General features: G+C 45.4%; 1 protein-coding gene across 1 annotated transcript in view; it reads left to right on the forward strand.

Moving 5' to 3' along the window:
• MYO16 (myosin XVI) overlaps positions 1-19,372 on the forward strand; it is a 143,245-nt gene that overhangs the window by 70,239 nt on the left and 53,634 nt on the right. Inside the window, exons 13-20 of the mRNA XM_054970913.1 lie at positions 520-647; positions 2,013-2,118; positions 5,756-5,873; positions 8,793-8,940; positions 10,337-10,448; positions 12,904-13,021; positions 15,035-15,106; positions 17,559-17,700. Coding sequence (XP_054826888.1) covers positions 520-647; positions 2,013-2,118; positions 5,756-5,873; positions 8,793-8,940; positions 10,337-10,448; positions 12,904-13,021; positions 15,035-15,106; positions 17,559-17,700 — 944 coding nt within the window. The remainder of the gene's footprint in view (positions 1-519; positions 648-2,012; positions 2,119-5,755; positions 5,874-8,792; positions 8,941-10,336; positions 10,449-12,903; positions 13,022-15,034; positions 15,107-17,558; positions 17,701-19,372) is intronic.

Genomic DNA, 19,372 nt, shown 5'->3' on the forward strand with positions numbered 1-19,372 from the left:
CTATGCTTAGATCTCCTTCTGGTGAACGCAATGATTTTGGACTTGCTATAATTAATAGATTATTATCACAGTACAGTCTTAAACTTGCATTGCTGCAAGAGAGCAGGAGTGTATCATCTGCGTAAAGTAAAGCTGAAACCAGTCTAGAGGCCAGTTTAGAGGGATGGATACTGGAGTCACATAAACTGAGTTAACCACTGAGTTGATATAAACATTAAATAGAGTCGGTGCCCAAGTACAACCTGCTTTCCCACCACGGAACGTCGCGCCAAGCTCCCGGAATGACCGCGTCTTCCTGGTGCGAATTCACACGAGAACAGCCGTTCTTGCGCGAAATCGCACCTGGAAGATGCTGTCGTTCCGGGAGCTTGGCACGATGTTCCATGGCCAGTAAGCAGTGTGAAAATGGCCCCTGTTTGACACCATTATACATGCAAACAGAGGATGACCTTAACCCGCAGATACATTGTTCATTTTGAAAGAATGATTCATTCCAAGTTTCATGTCATTATTTTTCAGGTCACCCAACTTTATCTCAGCAACTCGGGGAGAATCAGCTCCTCTCTTCCACCACACATATTTGCCTGTGCTGAAAGGGCCTTTCACCTACTCTTCCAAGAGAGGCGCCCGCAATGCTTTATCCTCAGGTGAAAGATTCATCCTTGATTCACCTAGGGATGTACAAATGTGCCCCTTTTCACTCCCATTTCATCCCTTGTTGTTGACAATTTTTCATTCAGCCCATTTTTAAAAGTGATATTTCCAATAATTTATTTTCTTCTATATTTCTTATATATTATATGGGGAGGGAAGGCAGCATAGTATCGCCCAGTCTCATCAGATCTCGGAAGCTAAGCAGGGTCAGAACTTGGATGGGTGACACCAAGGAAGACTCTGCAGAGGAAGGCAACGGCGAACCACCTCTGCTTCTCACTGGCCTCGACAGTCCCTTGCCTGCACCACCACAAGTCAATTGTGTCTTGACAGCACCTACGCACCCTCACCTATATGACATTTATGTACCATTTATGAGTGCTTCTACGCAGCTAATATCAAAATATTGTCAAACATTAATTTTAATGAAAAAAATTGGGCAGGAGGATCAGCAAAGAAAGATTCATGAATCATGGGTTCAGTTCACACAAGGGCGACGTGAAATCACAACTGGGCTCCTCTTTTGCCAGTGTATTTTTAAAATTACCCCTCTTCTCCCCAGCACTTGGGCTTCCTCTGTGTGTCTGGTCCACCGCCTGTGGCAGCCATTTTGCATTTGCACCCACCAACTTGTGTCAGAATTGCAGAGTGGCCACAAGTTCAAAAAGGCTGGGACCCCTGGAGCAGGAGGCGTGTCAGAAGAGATCTTTGTGTCTGCTGGGAACAGCGTCCTCCATTATAGAAAGACGCTTGGTTTGGAACTGAAGAATATTTTGTAGAACTTTTCAGTATTTTGGGAATGGACTCATCCTCTGTAACAGCCATTGGATTGTAGCACTGACTACATGTTCTTAGCATTCTAGAAGCCCTCTTGTTTCATCAAAACAAAGCTGCTGTAGTACAGTGGTGAAGTGGTGCAGCTGCGAATCAGCACTCTACTGGTTCAAATCCCACTACTGCCATGAGCTCAGTAGGTGGCCTTGAGTAAGCCATTCTTCTCAGCTCCAGCTCCTCAGCTGTATTGTGGGGACAATAATAACACTAACTTGTTCACCGCTCTGGGTGAGGCACTAATCTGTCTAGAAGAGCGGTATATAAGCACAGTTATTATTATTATTATCATTATCAATGTTGGGAACCCCTATCCTATAAGACTGGAGTAAGAATATTCAAGCCCTCTCTTTCCCTTGCTTATATAAATTTAAATAGGACCAGTGTTGAGTCTAAGATACCTGAATTTAAAGCAATTCATTTCCATTAAACCCAGTTACAAAGCCTATAATTTACCCAGGTTGTAGATTAGACTTCATGTAACACTTTCATTGTAAATAATACAAAACAAATGCTCTCTTTTCCAGTGGAGAAAGTGGTTCTGGCAAGACTGAAGCCTGCAAGCAAATAGTAAGACACTTAACATGTCGCTCCCATTCTAGCCAGGAGATATTTGAGTCAAAGATACAACATGTAAGTAGCATTTCTGAGCTTTTGGGAACTGAGGCTTTATGGCTGATTCAGACCTGGCGTCCCCCCATCCCATCCTAGCCAAGCCCTCTAACCACTTATAATGGCTCTCAAATACAAATATCTTATTTGTAGAGAGTCCAGTAGCACCTTTAAGACTAACCAACTTATTTCTAGAACCACAGCTTTCTTCAGATTAATTCCTCTGCACCTTATTTATCTTGTTTATAAACTATTGGATGGTGCCCGTAACTCTCATGACCTGGGATGAAGGTGACCATAGTCCTCATGAATGATTAGTTTCACAGCTTGGGAGGCCCTCCAGTGTCTAACTTTGCTCCTGAATATGGCTAGAAGTGTCCTTTTAACAGATCAGACCAGATCACCTACGCCATCCCTTCTTAGAAGATTGGTACCTAGCTGCTTACAGCCTGCTGTGGGGAATGGTTGAGAAACAGTGTACAGCACAAAAACGCAGCTGCCTGGCTTTTGTGTTGAGGCAAGCAGGCAGTTTTTGTACGATGCTAATAGGGAAAGCTGCTGCATCGGCGACCATTTTGTATCTGGGCACAGTCCCAGTAATGGCTTCTTTGGTGGGAACTTCACTCTGAGCCAAACTACAAGTGACACCTGACCAAGGTTGGACACTTGTCAGCTTCCCTCAAGTTTTGATGGGAAATGTAGGCATCCTGGTCTTGCAGCTTGGCTCTCCATTTAATTGAAGTTTACAGAGCAGCAGTCTATGGGAGGGAGAACATGCGGTCGGGAGGGGAGTGCAGGCGTCGGGTTCTTGCCGGGTGCCCCCTTTCCCCTGTGCTGAGTGTGGGGCGGGGGTTCTGTAAACGTTAATTAAATGGAGAGCCAAGCTGTAAGACCAGGATGCCTACATTTCCCATCAAAACTTGAGGTAAGCTGACACGTGTCCAACCTGTGTGAGGCGTCGCTTGTAGCTTTGCTCTCAGATGAAGTTTTCCTCCAGGTATATGCCATTTTGGAGGCTAGATGCAGGATTACTTGGAGTGGGCCCTCTTCCATAGTGATGCCCGTCTTCGGCACTTCCTAGAGACGTCTGATCTCTATTGCTCAAGACTTTCAGTCCTGCTTCCATTTTAGCTGGTTCTTCTCTTCTTTTCTAAATTATTAAGAGCTGGTTTAGTGGTTGAATTTTGTTTTAAATTGTACCTTCAGCCAGAATGCTGACTGGAGTATGTCACAGGGACCATATCACTCAATTCTTATTCCACTTACAACGCCTCCCAGTTTGCTCCCAGGCCCAATTCATTACCCTTTAAAGCCCTATAGGGCTTGGAGCCAGCACACCTTAAGGAAAGCCATATGAACCTGTACCTGAACGTTGCGGTAATCTTTAGAAGCCCTGCTTCAGGTACCCCCACCACCCAGCAACTTAAGAAAGGGCCTTCTTGGTCACGGCACCAAAATTATGGAATCCCCCCCCCCCCCGGAAGATATGTTTGTCCCCCGTTCTGTCACTGTCTTCCCCCAGCAAGTGAAGACTTTTCTGTTTTGTTTGCCGTTCCCTCAGCAACCTCAGTGTCCCTCCTTCCTGTTTTTGCTTGTATTTTGCAGAACTGTTTTCATAGTTTTATTTATAGATGCATTTTAAAAATTTGGTCCAACATTTTGGCTGATTTGCCCCATTGTGGACCCTCAGCTGGGTGGAAAGGTGGCATGATACTGTTCAAAATATATAAATACAGTAATTGCCTGTCCGTGGAAACAGATTTTGCTGTACCAAGAAATCTAATCATGGGTAGTCAGGTGGCATTATGTGGTTGGTGCCATCATATATTATTATACTGTGCTTGTTTGTTGGTGGTGCAAATTGTAACCGCTGCCTGCATTCAAGAAATTAAAAAGAGAGGCGTACTCCATCTATTGGTGGGGGCAGGGAGCAGCCCCTCTCAATGCCGTCCTCTGCTTTCCCTTCCAAAAAATGTGTGAGTCTTCATAATAATACCTGCTCATGTAGCTGGGGTGGGGAAAGAGTATGAATGAGACCTCTGTGGACTTGGGCACAATTGTAGAGAGTTGGCTCATGTCTTCTTTAAGGTGTGTAGAGAGGAAAGAGGTGCCTACGTCCTGTTCCGTCAAGCTGCTGTCCAAACAGATCAGGAGCAGAGACGGGGGTACAGTGGGGAGGAGAAAGATCAAAGGAGAACCAAAAGCAGAGGGAAGGGGGGTGGGGTGATTCTCTCTTAGGTTCATTGATGGGTAGGGTAGAGCTAGAAAAGAAATATGTGGGAAAGAACTATATGAACTTGGTAACGAAGGTAAACTTGGAAAACCTGAGATAAAGAAATCTATGAACTTGGAAAACCTAAAGAGGTAATAAATATACGAGGTAAAAAATATATGAACTTGGACAACCTGAGACATTGCACACCAAAGAAAAAGAAAGATATCACATTAGAGTGTGGAATTTCTCTATCTATTAACAGACTCAAAATAGCCAATATTGTTACGACCTTTTACACATATGGAATACTAAGTACACTTTGCATCTCTGGAAAAAGTGCCAGAAAGGGCATCCAAGATAATTAAGGGGTTTGAGCACCTTATCCATGAGGAAAAGTTAAAAAGCCTTTGGCTGTTTAGTTTATAGAAACAGGACAAGAGCTGTGGGCTGGATAAAGGCTTATAAAATTACGATGGGGTGGAAAAAGTGGACAGGGGGAACTTTTTTTCTCTCTTCCATAACACTAGAGCTAGGGGACACCAGATGAAGGTTATAGGAACTCTTTATTCCACAAGTGATTAAATTCTGGAATTCACTGCCTGGAGACATAGTGAGAGCCACAAGCATAAGGTTGCCAACATCCAGGTGGAACCTGGAGATCTCGGAGAATTACAACTCATCTCCAGACTACAGGGATCAATCCCCCTGGAGAAAATGGCTGCTTTGGAAGGTGGAGGGTATTATCCCTGCTGAGCCTCCCTTTCCTGAACTCCACCCTCTCCAAGCTCCACCCCAAAATCTCCAGGGATTTTCAACCCAGAGTTGGCAACCCTAGCAGACAGACTTAAAAGGTAGACATTCATGGAGGACAGGTCCATCAATGACAACTGGCCATGGTGACTACACTGAATCTTCATATCCAGAGCTAGTTGACTTCCGAATACCAGTGCTGGTTGGCATTGTCAGGGGAAAGCTTTGCCTGTGTGCCCTATTTGTTAACCTTGCAGTGTGTGAAACAGAATGTTGGACTCAAGGCTTTTTTTCAACTGGAACGCAGTGGAACAGAGTTCCGGAACCTCTTGAAAATGGTCACATGGCTGGTGGCCCCGCCCCCTGATCTCCAGACAGAGGGGAGTTGAGATTGCCCTCTGCACCGCTCGGCGGCGCGGAGGGCAATCTCAACTCCCCTCTGTCTGGAGATCAGGGGGCGGGGCCACCAGCCATGTGACCATTTTCTCCTAGGGCAACCCCACTGAGTTCCACCACCTCTTTTCCCAGAAAAAAAGCCCTGGTTGGACTAGATCGGCTGCCAGTCTAATCCAGCAGGGCAACTTTTATTTCTTTATGAAGAAAAAGAATTTCATTTCGTTGTTTACTGCAATTCTAGTTAACGGTAATCTAAATGGCTGTTTCATAAACCGTGTCCTTTATATTTTGTTCTAGGTAAACTGTATTTTGGAGGCTTTTGGACATGCCAAATCAACCCTCAACGATTTATCAAGCTGCTTTATAAGATACTTCGAAATACAATTCTGCATGAAGAAAAAAACATTAATGGGAGGTATTGATGCAATTTATTTATGTTTCATTTCTGTTGTGTATATGGCTATGGTTGAAATAGATCAGACTGTAAACTGACACGGTTCCTAATTAGGTGAATCTTAACTGGTTGAATTTAAGATAACTGAAATGAATTTTAGTTTTCTGTCTATTTTTAGAAGGGAGAGACAGAAAACCTTGCAGCAAGTGGGAGTGGCCTTGATGCTAAAATAAAAATATCCCAGGGTCATACAGTGCTATGGACCCCCTGATGTAAAGACAAAAACTAAAAAAAATATTCTATATTTATATGTGTGTTTTGTATGATTATGAAGTAAGGAGTAGTATTTTGTCATTTGAAAGATGGGGAGAGAGAAAGAGAGAGAGAATCTGTTTGTTTACTGTCATCTTTCTAGCTCACAATCTTACATTTTTTGAAATTTGTAGGAACATAATTTTCTGAACACCCTCTCTCCCCCTTTAACTTGACCTATTTGGATATGAGCGGATATGAACAGTAAACTTTACTTCTATGGCAGTTTTTAGCCACTAGATGGCAGAGAAAGCCCAACAGAAAGCAAGTGGTACATTTCCTAGGGCACTTTACAAAAAGATGTGAAGGACTTTCTTTCCAGTAATATATGGGGCTGTATTTTTCTAAGTGCTTTGGCCTGGATGGCCCAGGCTAGCCTGATCCTGTGAGATCTCAGAAGCTAAGCAGAGTCAGACTTGGTTAGTACTTGGATGGGAGACTGCTAAGGTAGGCAATGGCAAACCACCTCTTAAAGACTCTTGTCCTGGAAACTCTATAGGGTTGCTGCCAGTCATCCATGATTTGACAGCACTTTCCATCACCATTGTTCTAAGTCTATTCTTAACTGCAATTTCCAGTTTGGAATTTTGCACTGACAAGAGTGGTGTCAAGTCATAGCTGCCTTATGGCAGCCCCTGATGGGGTTTTCAAGGCAAGAGACTAACAGAAATGGTTTGCTGTTGACTGCCTCTGTAACCCTGGTCTTCTTTGGAGGTCTCCCCATCCAATTACCAACCAAGGCCAACCCTGCTTAGCTTCTGAGAGCCAAGCTACAAGTGACGCTTTACACAGGTTGGACACTTGTCAGCTTCCCTCAAGTTTTGATGGGAAATGTAGGCATCCTGGTTTTACAGCTTGGCTCTCCATTACAGCTGCAAGACCAGGATGCCTACATTTCCCATCAAAACTTGAGGGAAGCTGACAAGTGTCCAACCTGTGTCACTTGTAGCTTGGCTCTGAGATCTCATGAGATCTGGCTTGCCTGGGCTATCCAGGTCAGGACAATTCTCTGTATTTTCAGCCCTCTTCTTTCCTTCCAAAAGTCAATAAGAAGCTTCCAGGTAGCTTCAAAAGTTGTTTTTTGTTGTCTGCTGTCAGCTTCTAACCTAGTTCCCTGAGTTTTGAAAGCTTACCAATGAGCCAGATTTTAATTTTTGCAGTAATCATACTCCTCTTCCATAAATCTTTCTGAAATTAGTATAGAACAAGTAGGAAGTTTACTGGCAGCTCTTCAGAAAGGGGCACATCATCACACTACAGTAACCAACTTCCAGGTGAGGGCTGAAGAGCTGCCAGAATTACAGCTGATCTCCAGACTAGAGATGGGCACAAACCACAAAAAAACCAAACCACGAGATTCGTGGTTTGTGGATTTTCACAAACCAGGAACCACGAACTGGCACGAACAGGGGCAAGTTCATGAACCAGTTTGTGGTTTGTGGGGTTTAAATGCCCCTTTCCAGCCGCTTAGCAGCTGCAGGGAAAGAGGCATTTGACAGTTTAAAGGGTCCTTTCCTGCCTTGCAAGGGGCAGGTCCTTTTAAACTATCAGCTGGCAAGCGGGGGGGATTCTGCCTGATAGTTTAAAGGCAACTGCCGCTTGCAACTGGCAGGGCCCTTTAAACGGCCCACACCCCAGCCTCACCCCATACTTACCACGCGCAGCTGCCCTGCAGGCCCGCAGCGTCCTCCCCCTCCACGAGGGGCAGAAAGGTGGTTTCTAGCCTCTTCCGCCCCTTGTGGGAGGAGGGGGAGGAGGTCACGGGCCTGCAGGGCGGCTGGGCAAGGTAAGTGTGGGGCTGGGGGGGTGGGGGCTGGGGTTTGGGCCGTTTAAAGGGCCCTGCTGCTTGCAAGTTTATATGGCCATTTCCCTGGGGAAATGGCCATTTAAACTGCCCCTTTAATACGAACCAAACAAACTAGTAGACCAGTTCGTGGAAGTTTGTGGAAACGAGCTTCCACGAACCACTGGTTTGTGAACCACGAACCAGTCTGGTTTGTGGGGGTTTTTTGGTTCGCATTTGGGTTTGTGCCCATCTCTACTGCAGACTACAGAGATCAGCCTCCACACTGGAGAAAACGGCTGCTTTGCAGGGCGGACGCTGTGGTTTATAACCAGCCAAGGTCCTTCCCCTCCCTAAATCCTTCCTTCCCTAGGCTCCACCCCTAAATCTCCAACCTGGGCCTGGCAACCCTGTGCTAGAGGTGGCAGGCATTTTCTAGCCGAGGGCAGGGGAAGGGACCACTGACCAGATGGGGACAGCACCCCTCATCCTCTGCACCTACTCAAAGCCCTGTGGAGATAAAAACCCCAACTGCTTTTTATTGTTGAGTGTATCTAATGACAGCATCCTTGATTGTCCATACTATCCTGATTTTGTCAGAGCTCAGAAGCTTACAGGATCAGTACTCTGATGGGAGACCACCAAGGAAGAAAGGGGTTGCTGGGCAGAGGAAAACAATGGCAAACCCCCTCTGAACCTCTCTTGCCTTGAAAACCCCCTGAGGTGGAACTTCACGGGGTTGCCACAAGCTCACAACCACAGCACAATTTCCCTCATAACTAATAACGGACAGCACATCGCTAACTCTGAAACAATCCGCTGAACGATTCCCTTTTTTTTATCAGCCAGGATTTATTCATATATGCTGGAGAAGTCTCGGGCTGTCAAGCAACCTCCCAGACAGAGCAATTTTCTTGTCTTTTACTTGTTGATGGATGGCTTGTCCGCTGAGGAGAAGTACGGCCTGCGCCTGAGTAATTTATCTGCACATAGGTAAGAGATCGACTGTACTTCTCGGGCAATTAATAAACAGAGTTTTGAAGGCCGGTGTCATTTGAGGGCGGGGTGTGTTCATGCCTGCCTGAGTCTCCTCATGCTATGGAGGTTCTTAAATTGTTGCCTTTTGGAACTGTCAGTATTAAAAACCTATACGTATGAAGAGATTTGTAAACCATGAGTAAAACTATTAAAATAAGTTTCCATTTCTGGGTCAGATTTTTCAGTTTGCTCTTCTCCTACAGTATGATAAATAGGTGGGTATTATGGTACCTCAGAGAGCCAGTGTTGAGTAATGGTGAGAATATTAGACTTGAAGTAGGAAATTCTGGGTTCAAATCCCCACTATTCTAATATAGAACTTGCTGAGTGACTTCGGGCCAGTCATTCTCTCATCCTAACCTACCTCACAGAGTTGTTGTGAGGATAAAATGGAGGAGAGAAGATTGATGGAAGCCATTTTGGGAGAGGTGGTATAAATGAACTGAGTGAGTGAGTGTGTAAGTGAACTTCCACCTGAAATCAATTAATTTGCCACAATAATCCTATTTACTTGGTAAAATGATCAGTGTGCGGATCAATTTTTTTCCAATTCTCAGTAGGATGACCCACAAGAAAAAGAAATGGGTATGCTATATAACCACCGTGCCCCCCTCCCCATTTGGTGTAGTGGTTAAGAGCGGCAGGACTGTAATCTGGAGAGCCGGGTTTGATTCCTCACTCCTCCATTTGAAGCCAGCTGGGTGACCTTGGGTCAGCCACAGCTCTCTCAGAGCTCTCTCAGCCCCACCCACCTCACAGGGTGATAGTTGTTGTGGGGATAATAATAACATACTCTGTAAACCTCTCTGAGTGGGTTTTAAGTTGTCTTGAAGGGCGGCATATAAATCGAATGTTGTTGTTGTTATCTTACATCATACACTGAGATGGGCTTCGCTTCCCCCCCCCCCCAGTGACTAAAGCTGAATCCATATTCCTTATTCAGTTCTCTCTGAAAAGCACCCTTAGTGCTTTTGTTGTGCTTCCTATTCAGGATATCCACAACCATTTTGTGAAAAAATGGTCGCTGCATGCCATATCTCTTCGGACTTCATCCCAAACCACCACTACCCTCCTCACGTATCAATGTCCTTTTTGTGCTAGTGAATATTGTGAAAGAAATGTTTGTTAAAGGTCATAAGTAATCATGGAATATCATTTGTACCACAAGCGTCCAAGTTTTGTCGGAAACAGAATATGCTGAAAGTATTACATGGTCTCATGTACTTGGATTTGATTTGCAATAGGTGGAAAGGGTAAAAGGGGTCTTTTAATGCAAGCTGCATGCCTTTCTGTATATGTACAGGCATTTTGGTGCATTTTCTTGAGCCAGTTGCTTTATCTTCTTCAATAGATATCTGAACCAGACTGTGCTAGAAGAAAGCCCGTCAATGGCAGCCACCCAAAACAGAGAGAAATTCATTGCCCTAAAACAAGCTTTGAGTGCCTTGGGATTCAATAATCGAGTAGGTTCTGAAAGTCTAATTGATGCCTTTGTTTTCTTTAACTTTTACCTGTACCCTCAAGAAGGAAGAACTTTGTCTTGACTATGAATGGCCAACTGAAAACTGTGTTTACACCCCGCTTGACAGATAAAGAGTGTTTGACACAAGGACATTTTGCTGAGATTAGATTGTTAGGATTAGTCATTCATTTATTTTTGACATTAATTGATTACTTTTCCTCAGCTTAAAGCAATTTAAAGCTACCCACAAATGAGCAAGATGAACAACTGCCCATCCGTGAGCATTCTCTGTAGTGGCCTCCACCCTGTGGAATGGCCTGTCTGAGGAATCCCCCACACATTTGGCTTTCCACAACCTATGTAAAATAGAACTGTTCATGCGGGCATTTTTATAAAGGAAGAGGGCTGCATTATAACCGAATAACTCAGGAAGACATTTCAATAGGCAGAACGGGACTGTGGACTATACTACTACTATGTTTGTTGTTGTTGTTGTTGTTAATTAAATTTATAGTCCACCCTCCCTGCAAGCAGGCTCAGGGCAGATTAGAGCATACAAATAAATACAATAAATAAAACAGTAAAATCACAGAATCACAAGATTCAAGGTCAGCAGCATAAAACAGCTCCACAACATAAACTCCTGGTGTTCCGGGACGAGATTCCATTCACCCGTCCCTGCAACCCATATAAGGAGAAGAGAGGGGGTGGAGACATAAGTTGGTGCTCAGTTGGTCACTACTCGTAGGTGGGGGGCAGGTGGTCATATTGCCCCCCCCCCCGGTAGGAGACCAGCAGGGAGGCAGATTTAGTGGATCTAAATGCTGACCTCAACCAAATGCCTGGTGGAACATCTCTGTCTTGCAGGCCCGCCGAAAGGACATAAGGTTTTGGTGGGCCCAGGTATCTTCCGACAGAGAGTTCCACCAGGTTGGGGCCAGGACCTGTCTGTTTCTATCCTGCTTTCTCTACCTTACATTTCTACCTAAGCACCTTGGAAAGGTTCTCCCATATAGAATGATGGACCTAAATATATTTGGATCCTCTCCCCACGCAAAAACCCAGGAAAGGTAAGGGTAGTCCCCTGTGCAAACACGGAGTCATTACTGACCCAAGGGGTGACATCACATCACGACGTTTTCTTGGCAGATTTTTTGTTGTTGGGTGGCTTGCCATTGCTTTCCCCAGTCATCTACACTTTACCCCCAGGAAACTGGGTACTCATTTTGCCAACCTCGGAAAGATGGAAGGCTGAGTCAACAGAACTGTTCTCTCATCCAACTTAGTTTTGGGGAAGCAAACTGATAAATAAATTGTTATGTAGGCCCCAGAAACCTAATTAAAGGATTCCGTGTTTGGGCCGTTAGCAAAGTCTATCGTTTGGCATAGGAAGCGTGATAACAGGTGGTTGTGAGCTGGTTCTGCTGGCTGGTGTGTGTGCAGGAATGAAAATAATAAATCATACACTTGCTTTATATTTAGAAAAGAAATAAGAGTTGCCTGCAGGGCTTTTTTTCTGGGAAAAGAGGTGGTGGAACTCAGTGGGTTGCCCTCGGAGAAAATGGTCACATGGCTGGTGGCCCCGCCCCCTGATCTCCAGACAGAGCGGAGTTGAGATTGCCCTCCGCGCCGCTTGGCGCGGAGGGCAATCTCAACTCCCCTCTGTCTGGAGATCAGGGGGCGGGGCCACCAGCCATGTGACCATTTTCAAGAGGTTCCGGAACTCCGTTCCACCGCTTTCCAGCTGAAAAAAAGCCCTGGTTGCCTGGAACATATTAAAGGACAGTCAGAGCAGTAAACAGTAAACAGAATGCCCTGATCTCTCTGCCCTTCTAACTCTTTGGTTTGTTCCCTTCTGAAACCTGAGGAGAGGGACAGTGTTGAATCCTCCTCTTCCAATACAAACCAGCAAGGTCATCTGATTCCTCCAGGACCATTTCCTCCCTTTAAAAGATTTTTATTATTGACTGACCTGACATTAGTCAGCACTAGCTGTAAGGTGGATGGCAAACTAACACAGCTTGGAGAGATGCCAGATTGCTGCAGCTGTTAGTTAAACTGGTCCTTCTTTGCTGGCCACATCTGCCTCTCTCTTCCTATTCTGGCCAAAGGATTTCCCTCACGAATCACCCTGACTACAGTTTGCCTGTTATGACTAATAAATCAGCAGACCTGTGGCAGATCAAGTTGTTAAACTCCTTCAAGTTCAGACTTGCTGGTAAAAAAAATATTTACAATATTTGAAACTGCTTTCAGAAGTAGCCTAGAATTAGAAGTCTATAAGTGACTTGTTCTCCAGAGTTAAGTTATATTCAAACAGGGGGGTTATAACAGAAGTTGTTTGCATTTTTTTTTACAGTGGTTGCATGCTTTAAAAGTCATGCATTCGTTGTAACGCATCTTTCCTTAGAATGGCCAGAGGTATTCTACTCTAATTGTGCGTGCAATTTATGCAGGAGGTGGAGAATCTGTTTGTAATTCTCTCAGCAATTCTGCATCTTGGAGACATTCGGTTTACAACGTTGACAGATGCTGAGACAGCATTGGTGTCAGACCTGAAGCTACTGGAACAAGGTTAGTAGAATGTCACCTTCTAGCATGGGCTGGCTTCTGAAAGCATGGGAAATTCAAAAATCTACCTGTAGGCACTGTGGGGGTTGAAAACAAGCATAAAGGTTGTAGCATAAAGCATCTCTAAGAGCTAAACTACACAAGACAGATTACACGAGGATGCTCAAGTGAAGGGAGACACAATGTTCACCGGGAAGCGTAGTTTAAATTTCACTTCTCTCTACAGAGCAGGCAAAGTTTGCTCCTCAGAGGCTTTGTTAATTTCCTCTTTGCCTTCCCTAAGGCTCTGTCAATTTCACCTCCCTTGCAAAGAGGCAGCTGTGTAGAGAGGTGAAATTAACAAACCCTCTGAGGAGCAATTTTTGCCAGCTCTGTAGAGACAGGTGAAATTTAAACTACATTTCCCGGCTAACATTGCGTCTCCCTTCACTTGAGCATCCTCGTGTAATTCGTCTCATGTAGTTTAGTTCTAAGTGGCCATGAGAAGGAATGTGTTAGCGGCAAGGATGGGGGCTTGAAATTCCTGTCTCCATTCTGGCATATTGTTACTCAAAGGACCATTTAATGTGGAAGGCGGGGTGGGGGGGGGAGAGACAAAGACCGTTCCCTCTGACACAAGATTCTTGGAAGAGTATCTTGTGTCATGGGATGGTTCCTTCCAGTTGAGAAAAGGACTTCCTCTAGTGTAATGGATTTCTAGGATTCCAGCCAAACATCTCTATGAAACTACATACTAGTTATGTATACCAAGTGCACAAATATCATTACTTAAAAGAAAAACAAAAAGGGTAACTTTTTTTAACTGTATTAACCACTAGAAGGTATACCAAAAAGAGCCACAGCAAATGATCATAAAATATAGCGTGCGGTTGCAAATTTAATCTGATATATCCTGACGTGGAATATGCTGAGAATCTTGTTTCCTCTTGTCTTGGCACTGAGATTTGAACTATTTTCATGCCATGTGTGATAGTAGAGTTGCCAACTCCAGGATAGGAAATTCCTGGAAATTTGGGAGTGCAGCCTGGGAAGAGACTTCAGTGAGGTATAATGCCACAGGGTAAACCCTCCAAAGCAGCCATTTTCTCCAAGGGAACTGTTCTCTGTTGTTTGGATATCAGCTGCAATTCCAGGAGATTGCCAGGCCTCATCTGGAGGTTGGCAAACTTAAACTTGTGCTTCTACCATCTTTCTGTTCTGCATTGTAACAGTGGCCATTTTCACACGCCTAAAACCGCCAGAAAATTGCACAAAACTCATGGCATGACAGCGTCTTCATAGTGTGATTTCCCATTTAATGGCGTGATTTCTGACATCATCGTACCATTAAATGGGAAATCGTGCTACGAAAATAACATCATGCCATGAGTTTTGCGTGATTTTCCGGAGGCTTCTATAGGTGTGTGAAAATGGCCCATGTCACTTCACAGAGATTTTTGAAATCTACGGCATCGTTTCTGAGGCTGCAATCTTAAGGGAAAGATGGGCCCAGATCAGAAAAGGGGCTTGTTAATCCTTTCCCTTTGTGCCCTTTGTTCTGGTGATAAGCACTCCCAAAGCTACTTTTACCCCCCAGCAGAAGGAAAAACAGCCGGTGGGAGGAATGCTCAGCAGAACAACAAGGCTAAAGGAACAGGCCAGGAAGCCCATTCTCTTTTCTCCGACTCCCTAAAAGGATTGCCCTGCATCTCCCTCCACCTAGAGAAAGAAAGAGGGTCCTTCATGCCGCTGTCGTTTCTGTGTCAAATGCCTTTCTGCACCATTTTCCTTTGCCAGTTTGGTGTAGTGGCTAACAGCGGCAGGACTCTAATCTGGAGAGCCAGGTTTGATTCCCCTCTCCTCTGCTCAAAGCCAGCTGGGTGACCTTGGGTCAATCCCACAGCTCTCTCAGACCCACCCACCTCACAGGGTGATTGTCATGAGAATAATAATGACACTTTGTAAACCACTCTGAGCAGGGGTTAAGTTGTCCTGAAGGGCGCTATATAAATTAAATGTTGTTGTTGTTATTTGCAGTCGCAGAAATGCTGCAGGTCTCCCCAGATGACCTCGCCTCAGCCTTAACCACAGATGCACAATATTTTAAAGGTAATGTTTTAAATCAACAAAAGGTTGAGAGGGTTTGTTCCCCTTGTGCTCTGTTGCTAATTGACTTTAGTGTAAAACTCAAAATGATTCCCCCCCCCCCCCAGATTATTGGTGGTTAATGGAATTGCCAACTCCTACCCCCCTCTCCCAAAGGGAGTTTGCATCTGAGACGGATATCTGAGCCCTTTTCGGTCTTTATGACTTTGGTGCTTCAGCCCTGCATAATGGCAAAGTGTGTGACCCACAATCCTTCCGATATACACAGTCCTCCTCCTCCTCCATCTTTATTGTACTAGCAAATACAGGAGAAAATTTAACACTTAAAAATAAAATTTCTGGACATTCTTACAGAAAAAAATAAGACACAAAAACCATCATTTAAATATCTAGTCGCTATTTTGTGTGAATAGAGAAAAGTGCATATTTTCCAGCTTCAATAAGGACAAGCTCATGCCTTCATAAAGCTGGGTTTCTGATCATGTATACCAAAGTTGAAAAATATGCCTGCAGCCCTGTTCACATGCATATGGAGTGGCCTGTGCATACTGCAGTCTCCTCTTACGTATGGTTGAATTGCCAAAACGGTAACAACTGAGCAGGATTATTGAGTTGCAGAGGTGGCGTCAGCACATGGCAAGTTGAGTCAGCTGCCAGGGCCCGTGGCTTCTGGTGGGGGCCGCATCTGCTGACTCCCCACTCACAAATCTCCTCTGGTGCCTGCACTCATACCCTTCCACTGCTTGCTTGGGAGTGCTGTGTTATATGCTGCCTAGCTGAGGAAGGGCATGTGGGTGGGGCACAGAGCATCAGTGTTCCTGGTGGCCATGGCAGTGGCACTCCTAGCTGCACCCGCCCCTGAACACCATCAGGGAAAGGGCATGCAGGCAGTGGGGGCAGCTGTGACTGCAAGTGGTAGGAGAGCCTGTGAGTGAGCAAAGGAATGATGCTCAAGCAGGTGGGAGCTTGTGGGTCAGAGGGCAAGAAGGGGAGGCTAGTAGTGGACATGGGAGGGGGCAGGGGTCATTTCGGAGAAAAAGAGCTGGAGGAACTCATTAGCATAACTCATTAGCATATGCCACGCCTCTTGCCATCACCAGAAGTGTGTCATTAGCATACCTGATTTGCATATGCCACACCCCCTGGCATCACCTATCCTGGCTTTTTTGGACTCAATCCTGGCCATTCAGGGCCGAAACTGGGCCCAAAATGGCAAAAAGGGGCTGAAAATGGCCAGAAAGGGGCCCAAAATGGTTAGGATCGGGCCGCTGCTGTATGGGAGAGTGATACACCACTTGTAAGAGGCCCAATCAGCCCCAATCCAGGCTGAAACGGGCCCAAAATGGCTGAGAGTTAGGTGGGCGGGGCCACCTGACACGTGACCTCTTGGGGGAACTGCCGGAGCTGCGTTCCTGTGCGTTCCCCCTCGAAATGAACCCTGGGAGGGGGGAGCTGAGCAGTTTCTGCCCCAAGTCCTCCAAAACCTGAAACCGGCCCAGGCGAGTTGGATCCAACGGCTTTTTTGCAGGTGAAAAAGCAAAGAGGTCCTTTGCATTGCGATCCCAGAATGCTCTCCTGGGCCTAAGCCCCACTGACTAGGCCTGAGTAGGATTCTTAGACCTGCTTAAGATTGCTCCCTTGGCCATCCCCAAAAGCTATGCTGGAGAACATGGGACCTGCAGGTATAAAAGCCACGAGGCACGAGGGCTGTAGGAAGGAGAAAACTGGCCAAGGTTTTCTGCAGAAGCTGGCTGGATCCGACCTGTTATTTTTTAGGGATTGTGTTTTATCATCTCAATTTTCAGTCCAAGACTGTAACCCGAAGCCACTCACAGAAACCAAAGTCTAATTCAAATGATAATTCAAATTCAGTAAAAAAGCAACGGAGATGGACCCAAGCACAATGAAGGGATGCCGGGCTGTTTCCTGTTCTCCCTTGATGACCCTGCTGACCTTAGCAAGCAGGAGAGAGGGATGCTGCCTGGTGAAATGGGGTCCAGGCATGGCTGCCATTGCCCTCTTTGGGGGGCCCTCATTGGTGTTTGTGTTAGGTGTCTTTTGCTGATTCTGCCTTGGGAACCTCCGTAAGCCTGAGGCTTTTTTATGAATGAAAAAATAATTTAAGGCAATTAAATCAACATGCTTGCCTTATCTCTGCACCCGCCTGTTGGGAATGGCAGGTCATAAATGGCACAGGAGCCTCTGCCAGGGAAAGAGGTGGCAGCCCTGACGATCCTGGCATTTGAAAGAGGACCCAAAAACAGGGGCTTGTCCCTAAGGAAAAACCTGCGTAAGGCTTGCAGCTGTATGAACACTGGAGAAGGCTTCAGTGCGGGTGGGTGGGAGAAGTTTCTCTCTAGCCTAAACATTCATCTGTTGATCCTGGAACAAGCTTCGTTCCTTTAAAACGTTCAAGCGTTTGGCTTAGTAATCCCTTTTTCTCTTTGTTTTCTAGGCGACATGATAATGAGGCGACACACGATTGAGATTGCCGAGTTCTACCGAGATCTTCTGGCAAAGTCACTTTATAGCCGTCTGTTTAGTTTTCTAGTAAATACCATCAACTTCTACCTCCAGAACCAAGAGGGGCACTGCAGGTAGCCACGCATGAGTAGCGAACAAAATCCCACTGCTTTATCATTGCCTGTAGAATGGGGGAAAGGAGAATGATGTAAAACACTTTGGGTCCCTGCTGGGAAGAAAGGTGAAGTATAAAAGAAGTCAGTTAGTTAGTAAGTAAGTAAGTAAATATGAACCTATGGTTGCTTCTATGAGTCTCACTAAAAGAGACATCTGACACGTGAAGAATACATGTCGGGAGATGCAATGGTAGCTGAGAAGGGTAGTTTAAGAAGACAGAGCTGGCGGCAGGGCAAAGGCTTTGCTGTACACTGGAGCTGTGTGAAGGGGCTGTGAAAGGCCAGAAGGGAAACTTCAGCCTGTTATATCCTCTCCAGATCCAAGCCCAACTCTGGAAGGCAGCTCCAGCCCATTTCCATTCCTCACTGACCTCTGGTTGCGATCCCACACAGTTTTAGACTAGAGAGGTGAAGTTGACAGAGCCTTTGGGGAGGCGAAGATGAAATTAACAAATCTGCTGAAGAGTGATCATCGCTGGCTCTGTCTTTTAAAACTACACTTCCCAGCTAGCATTGTGTCTCTCTGCACTTGATGAACATGCCTCCAAGGCATCTCGTGTAGAGCGACTCTAAGTGAAGATCCTTTGTGCTCTGTGGTATGGCTACTCTTCTGCAAAGAGCTGGAAGGAGAAATCTAACCATAATCCAATCAAAATCCAGCTATGATAAAATACCCATCCCCATACAGCAAGATCTGAAATGTCCTTTTTCACTTTGGAGCTCCAATGAATATACAAAAGGAAAAGTGAGTAGTTAAATGGTCAATTACAGTAAGGATTTGGGGCCAGAGAAAGAAAGATTCGAAGCAGTACTGGTCAATGGGCAATTAGTTACTAGTATTCATTTATAATGCCATCAATGGGCATGGCAAAGTTCAAGAAAGAACCAGAGAGGTGCACTGAGAGGGAAAAAGAATGTGGCTGTTTTCCCACTGCTTACCTTCCCTCTCAACGACCCGGAACATCGTGCAAAAAACACGGAAGATCATGTTTTCTCACGCAAGATTTGCACGACATTGCGCAAATCTCGCACGAGAAAACGTGATCTTCCACGATTTTTGCACGATGTTCCGGGTCGTTGTGAGGGAAGGTAAGCAGTGTGAAAACGGTCTTTGTCTCACAAGTTGTCATTCAGTTGTTAACATCTATTTCAAAGCTAAAGCCACATCTCTCAAAACTCGTAGAGTTGGATCCTATCATTCTCTTGCGACAAGTTTTCCTCCAAAACTTTCTTCATCCGTGGAAGTCTTTCTGTATCAGAAAAGGCCATTCTTCATTGCAGAAAGTCTTTCCCTTGGGAAGGAAGGCTTAGTGGAAGAGGCATGGGATCCAACATAGCTTTCTCTCTCTTGCTCTGCTACAACTGGATAACCTGCCACCAAAACATTGCACGACTGTAAGAGCAGCTGTGCTGCAACAGACCAATGGTCCATCTGATCCAGCATTTTTTCAAACAATGGCCAAACAGATGCCCCCGAAAAAATGCATGGTGGGTACAGAGGCCCAAACCTCCCCTGTTGCTGTTCACCATCACTGCTATTCTGTTTCTTCCTCTGGAAATGGAGGTTTTGTTTAGTCATCATGGCGTCTTTGAATCCATGCCTTCGACTGTCTCATGCCCTATTTCATGT

Source organism: Eublepharis macularius, chromosome 1, assembly GCF_028583425.1.
Source record: "Eublepharis macularius isolate TG4126 chromosome 1, MPM_Emac_v1.0, whole genome shotgun sequence".
NCBI lineage: Eukaryota > Metazoa > Chordata > Lepidosauria > Squamata > Eublepharidae > Eublepharis > Eublepharis macularius.